This window comes from Hipposideros armiger, unplaced genomic scaffold, assembly GCF_001890085.2.
Source record: "Hipposideros armiger isolate ML-2016 unplaced genomic scaffold, ASM189008v1 scaffold_1173, whole genome shotgun sequence".
In the NCBI taxonomy this organism is placed as follows: Eukaryota; Metazoa; Chordata; class Mammalia; order Chiroptera; family Hipposideridae; genus Hipposideros; species Hipposideros armiger.
Genome location: NW_017732523.1, coordinates 461,094 through 468,055, shown reverse-complemented (window position 1 = coordinate 468,055; position 6,962 = coordinate 461,094). Strand labels below are relative to the sequence as shown.

Genomic DNA, 6,962 nt, shown 5'->3' with positions numbered 1-6,962 from the left:
GCAGTGAGCGGCCGTCCAGAAGCCGGCGACTGATCTGCCTCGCCAGAGAAGAGCGCAATGATGGTGCCAACTTGGCCCAGTGAAGCAACAACCTCCACAACTAGATTGAAGAACAAAACGACAGCAACTTGTCTGTTCCCCTTTCCCCAATTCCCCAACACTGTTCCCATCCCCCCAATTCCCCAATAAAAATCTTAAAAAAAAAAAAATCCTCATCCCTGCCTCACCCGAAAGGAAGTGGCAGTTCCAACCTATACAGGTTTTTTTGTATCAAGAGAATTCTCCCTGTAGCATATGCCTTTAAATTGAATCAACTTTTTAATTATATATAAAGATAAACATAAACTTTTTAAACTGTGAAAAATAGCAATGAAATTATTTTTAAAAAGAGAGAACACATTCTGATGTGCAGAATATTATTTTTTATTTCCTGTTAGATTTTGAGTGTCTTGTACCCAGCTTCATAAGCACCCCTTGTCCCAAGCACACCCCACCCACTCACCATCCCAGCCCAGGTATACTGTACTCACTCCCAGATGGAGAAGGAGTTAGGGAGAGCAGAGGCTGAGAGGATGGACGGCCCAATCGCTGCGGGCTATAGACTCAGCACCCTCCAGGAAGATGGGAGGCCTAGTCCAGACAATCATAAGGGAAGGAAAAGCTAGACTTTGGTTTTGTTTTTTGGGGGGAATTATTGTTTTCCTTTTTTAAAGTTTCTTTTGGAATTTTGTTAATTGGCGAATTCTGTATGATCTTTTTCATAAAAAGAAAAGACTATAATTGGAAAAGTAAAAAACAAAACAAAACCATTTGCCAGTCTTCCTTGAAGTATACAGGCATATTTGTTCTATATGCCTGTCCTGCATTCTCACCTTTTGTGCCACTAGTGTACTTTCATTGTATTCTAGTTATTCATTTGTACTTTTTAAGGTCAGAGAACACAGTTTTCAACTTTGCAGCCCCAGCCTCAGCTCAAAGACTGGCACAGGTGCTTAACTAACTGAACAGACTGTAAGCTTTTGTTGGAAAAGGGCCATGCCTTCTAACGCTGGTGTTCCTTTATTGCATTAGAACAGCATTCAACTCACTGCTGAATGAAAAGGGAAAGCTGGTGAGAAGGTTAATTTCAATTTCTATTTTCAAAGGAGATTGACACACAGAAAAGTGAAAATAAAAGTTGCCTGTCATCATGGGCTCAGCAACAGAACTCCCTTTGTAAGACAGACAAGACACCCAGGTTAAGTGAAATTATGGGGCTTGTCACTCGCTTGTAACTTGCTCAGAGTTCTAACCCCTTCAACCATTGTCTTTCCATTATTGCAGAGAAAGAAAGACCAGATCCTTTCTCAAGGAGAGACCACAGCTTGTCTCTTCCAGAGGGGAAAATGGTAATGGCTCCAGAACTTTTATATGTAAGGAACTTAGCAGTTATCTGATTAGGTGGGGATGAAAGGGCCAGGAAGTAACTAGGAAACTCATCCAGAAGCTGTCCCTCTAGGTCAAGTTTCTACTTTAGATTGTACTTACAGATGGTTGAAAATAGCAAGATTTTCTAGATATTTGTCCTCGTGTTTTCCAAAAAATTTGGGGAATGTCAGTTGTCCACGTAATGGATGATGATTTTTTAGAGTTGGGCGGGAGGCGAGGGAAAAGGTGGAGGTAGCTCTGCAACTGAAAGCCAACCTCGACCGAAGGTTTAGTGAAATCCTATCCAAGGCTGCTCCCTTGACTAATGGTAGCGTCTAAGGAGGGGTGGTCCCAAGCTCTTCAGTTTCGCCACCTCCAAAGTCCTGAGCCCTTTCCCAAGTGTCCCATTTCATCGCGGCTTCCTTTCGTTCCCAGGGACAAACCATTCCTCTTCCGCTTTCACCCTCACCACTTCTTGCCCCTTAAGAAACTGACTCGCCCCTTCCAAAGGCCCGGAAGAGCCCCCCAAATCACGCGAGCTAGGTTGGGTTCTGGGGAAAGCCCTTGTGTAGCCCGCGAGGGCCAAGGGACACTAGAACTGCAACTTCCAAAATACTTAGCTTTGTTTTTGGCCACTGCGCAGCCGCAAAAGGTAAAATACCGGCCCAAGAACGACGGGAGTTGTAGTTCTCTACTCCAAAGAAATTAATATTTAGTAAGGCTACTACGATTTTCGGGGGGGAATGCTCGCCCCACCCCTACCCGCGCCGCAGTGTAAGATGCGAGACTAAGAAAATAAACATCTTAGGTTTGGGGCCTGAGGGGGGAAAGTAGAGACAGCCGCATCATCGATTACCCGTTTTCTTACCCGAAGTCGGAGAATCCAGTTGAACGTGGCGCTGCAACCTCCCTTCAGTGAGGCTTCTCTCTTAATATTAAGATTCTCAGGATCACGTTTGCGATGAATTATGACGTGCAGCCAAGTGAGCCAGAACGCGTCGACGCTCTAGCCCGCCTCGCACTCGCTGCCCTGCTGCCTGCGCAAAGCAGGCGCTCTAGCCCGCACAGTTGGCGGCCTCGTCTCGCCAGCCCCGGGGAGGACCCCACGTCCGGTGGTAACAGACGCGGGCGGGGCATTCCGGGCGCTGGGTTCCACTGGTCGCAGGGACAGGATACGTGCGTGGTAGGAGTACTCGCGTTATGCATGCTTATGTCCAGGAAAAGAATAGCCATGACCCCTGAGTAGGGAGAGGCTATTTTCTCTTTTGTTAATAACCTTTTCATCCCCTTCCCAGCCCTCGACCTCCTGTCTGTCATGGACCTCGCCGGCACCAGCTCCAGCTTTCAGTCGGACCTGGATTTCTGTCCGGATTGCGGCTCGGTCCTGCCTCTGCCAGGAACTCAGGATACAGTCACTTGTACTCGCTGTGGCTTCTCCGTCAACGTGCGAGGTGAGGGGCTTCTACGCAGGAGCTCGGGCTGAGGGCCCAGCATAGAAGGATCGGAGGCTTGGGGACCTCCAGATCTGTTCGATTGGAGGCGGACTCTAAAGCAGGAGATCAGGCACATATACCTTTAGTCTCGGGACGAAACCTGAAGGGAAGGATTTAGAGTAGGGCCACCTGGCTTAACCGAGGGGGAGTTGTGGGCGTCAGCTACCTCCGCTTGTTTGTACAATCAGTTCTTACTGCCTGCGCAGACTTCGAAGGCAAGGTTGTGAAGACCTCAGTTGTGTTCCACAAACTGGGAACGGCCATGCCTATGTTGGTGGAGGAAGGACCTGAATGCCAGGGACCCGTGGTAAGTTAGTGATATCAAGGACTGATCTCATAGGGAGGGTGGGAAAGAAATGGAGGGGTGATTGCTGAGATCTGGAGAGCTTTGTACCCAATTCCAAGAGGGAAGAGGAGCCTTTAGAGCAGCAGTGTCCGAGGAGTGTTACCGCCGGCTTCCTGTGAGAAGAAGGATATGACTAGGCCTCCCTAACCCACCAGTTGCTTCCCAGGTTGACAGGCGCTGCTCTCGATGTGGTCACGAGGGAATGGCATACCACACCAGACAGATGCGCTCAGCCGATGAAGGGCAGACCGTCTTCTACACCTGTACCAACTGCAAGTGGGTAACTTTTCCATTGCCTCTCCCCTTTCTAAGTCTGTTTGCTAACTACACAAATTCAGGGATTTACTTTTTGTACTGAATAAACAATTGTTTATTTTGGTCCCATCCATTTCTGTACAGTTCAGGTAATAGGGAGATTTGTGGTCGTTTTTATTTTTTAAAATTTCGCTTTTCTTATCCACTTCATAGCCAATGAACTAAACCTTTGAAGATATTTAAAAGGAAATGAAAACTACAGAAGGCCAGTATTGCTTAGTGGTCAGCATGTTATGTTGGAATCTTCCACTGTACTCAAGGAAGTCGTACTTGAGAATTAGTGGAGTATGATTTAAAGAACATGAGCTCTCTGGTGGTTTTAGGAACTCCTCTTTGTCTTTGGTGTTCTGCAGTTTCACTACAATTTATCAAGATGTGGTTTTATTTTATTTATCCTGTTTGGGATTTGTTGAGCTTTGAAACTGAGGATTGGTTTTTCTTTTTTTCCCATCAACCTGGGAAAATTATCAGCCATTTTGTCATTGAATATTGCTTTTTCCTGATGACCTCAATTCTCACAGTCTGGAGTTCTAATTAATTAGCTATTTATTAGACCATGTATCCTCCATTCCTCTCACCATCTTTCATATTTTTCATCTCTTTTTATGCTGCTTCTGGGTAATTTCTTAAGGTCTCTCTTCCAGGCCACTAATCCTGGCTTGAGTTTATTTCAATTATTATTACATTAAAATTTTTTTTTTATTTTGTTCTAGTGGATAATTTTTCAAATCTTGGTCATTTTTAAGAATTCCTAATTCCTTAATCATCTTTTAATTGCACCTTTTATTCTTAAAATATTTATTACATTTAAATATATTAAATATGGCTGTTTATAGTCTGTCTCTGATAATTCTAATACCCACAGTTTTTTGGGGTCTGATGCTGCTGTCTGTTATTTCTTGACTCTTTCACAGTGCTTTATTCTTTGTTTTGTGATTTTTTACTGTTCAGTTTTTTTAGAATTTGAACTATGGGAATTCTTTGAGGCCTGGGGTGAATGCTACTGTCTCAGCATTTGTGTTTCCTGTTCAGGTGCCTTGAGGCACTATCAAGACAGAATTACTTTTAAATAAATTCTTGGCTTCAGGTCTTTTTTAAATACATAGGCAGTATGAATCTGGGCTGCAAATCCATGTAACAGCCAGCTTATGGTTAGAAAATCTCAAAGGAGATTTATTTCTTCCTCTACCTAGTGAGACAAATTCCCCTTCTGCAGAGTTGAATATATATATATTTTTTTCTATTCACTTTTACAGAGGGGTAGCTCCTTGGGGGTCCCAAATTTATGCAGAGTATCTATCAGACATTGTAGGTTTGTCTCTTGTTCCTCTCCTCCATGTGGCTGTCAAAACAACAAGGGCACTATGGTAGCAGGGGCTTTATTTTTACCTGTTTAGTTTTCTGATTTTACATCATTTTACCAATGTGAAGATTGCCTTTACTTTCTTGCCATCTCATCAATGCATTAAAAAATGTTTATTGCCAGCCGAGTGGCTCAGTTGGTTAAGAGCTCGCTCAAGAGTTTGAGCTCTGAGCAACAGTGGTTCGATTCCCGGCCTGAGCTGAGCAGCTGCTGAGCTGCCAACAGGTGGCAGGATGGCTCAGCTTAAAAAANCAGAGGACCCTGGTTCGGATCCCACATATGAGGGCCAGTGACACTACCCTCTACAGCTAAGATGCTGAACAACAGCTCGACCTGGAGCTGGGCTGCCCGAGTAGCCAGCGACAGCAGGTGGGTTGCCATGGACTACGGTATGTAGCCAGCAGCCAGCGTGAGCAGCCAGCAGCCAGCGTGAGAAGCCGGCGACTGATTTGCCTTGCCTGGGAAGAGAGCAATGATGGTGCCAACTTGGGCCAGTGAAGCAATGTCCTCCACAACTAGACTGAAGAATAAAAAACGGATAGCAACTTGTCTGTTCCCCTTCCCCCTTTTCCCCAATAAAAATCTTTTAAAAAAAAACACCAAAAAAAGCATATTGATAGCAAAAAAACAAAACAAAACTATTTATGGTTAAGAGCATGGGTTTTGGAGCCTCACAGGACTATGTTTGAATCCTAGCTCCACCACTTCCTAGGTGTGTGACTCAGGGCAAGCAATTTAATCTCTCACATCAGTTTCCTCATCTATAATGTGATATAACAAAAATCTGCCTCTCGGGGTAAATAAGAACAAATGTGAATAAGATTGAAGAGCTTTGCACAATACCTGATATATGGTAAGTTCTCAATAAATGCCAGTTGTTTATCCTTCACAGGTCAAGCCCCTAATTCTCTATAAAGTCTTTCTGGTTTGTTTACTCTATGAAACAGTGATTTTGCCTTCTTCTGAACACTTAACATTTTTTACTTCTACAACTAATTTCAAAATCAGTCATGGTTTACATATGATATCTATATTCATATATCACTTTTAAAGTTTTAATGCTGAAATTTAGACTCATAAAGGGTGGGAAATATAATTTATATCTACAATGATGTGTCTATATTATCAGAAAGGATCTGATATCAAGTATTGGATTTCACTGACCTCTTAGATACATTTTTATTTGCCTATGTATAGCTATTTCGAGACTTTAAAAAAATGACCATTTTATTCTTCTTTCTCAGTACATAACATCTAGCACAGTGCTTAACATTAGAGTCTGGGATCCCAAGTTCTCATAATGATTTTTCGACTGGTGATTATTCTTTTTTTTTTCCTTAAAGATTTTATTGGGGAATTGGGGAAGGGGAACAGCCAAGTTGTTGTCCCTCAATCTTAGTTGTGGAGGGTGCAGCTAGCTCAGTTCCAAGTCTAGTTGCTATCCGGCCGCCCCACAGCAGCTCACGGCCGCTCAGCTCAAGGTGCCATGTTCAATCTTAGTTGCAGGTGGGCATAGCCCACCATCCCATGTGGGAGTCGAACTGGAAACCTTGTTGCTAAGAGCGCACTCTCTAACCACTGAGCCATCCGGCTGCCCGTAGGCAGCTCAGCTCAAGGTGCCGTGTTCCGTTTTAGTTGCAGGTGGCTGTAGCCCACCATCCCATGTGGGAGTCAAACTGGCAGCCTTGTTAGGAGCACGTGCTCTCACCAGTTGAGCCATCCTGCCACCTGTTGGCAGCTCAGCTCAGGCACAGCTCACTGGCCCACGTGGGAATCGAATTGGTGACCCTGTTGCTCAGAGCTCGTGCTCTTAACCAACTGAGCCACGGGGCTGGCCCCTGGTGATTATTCTTATCACATCATATCTGAGCATCTTTCTCTCTTATATTCCCCATAACATTATATCTATTTTTATTAAAACATTTACACGTCTTAAAATCCTCATCCCGGGCCGGCCGAGTGGCGCGATGGTTAAGAACTCGCTTGGGATGCCAGAGGGCCCCGGTTCGGATCCCACATATGAGGGCCAGTGACACTG

The 6,962-nt window shown here is 44.5% G+C and overlaps 1 protein-coding gene across 1 annotated transcript in view; it reads left to right on the top strand.

Annotated features, from left to right (window-relative positions):
• The first annotated feature begins 2,193 nt into the window (after positions 1 to 2,193).
• Positions 2,194 to 6,962, top strand: part of POLR1H (RNA polymerase I subunit H) — a 12,905-nt gene continuing 8,136 nt past the window's right edge. The window contains exons 1-4 of the mRNA XM_019632776.1: positions 2,194 to 2,590; positions 2,703 to 2,858; positions 3,107 to 3,207; positions 3,413 to 3,522. Of these exons, the coding sequence (XP_019488321.1) occupies positions 2,723 to 2,858; positions 3,107 to 3,207; positions 3,413 to 3,522 (347 nt within the window). The 5' untranslated portion in view covers positions 2,194 to 2,590; positions 2,703 to 2,722. The remainder of the gene's footprint in view (positions 2,591 to 2,702; positions 2,859 to 3,106; positions 3,208 to 3,412; positions 3,523 to 6,962) is intronic.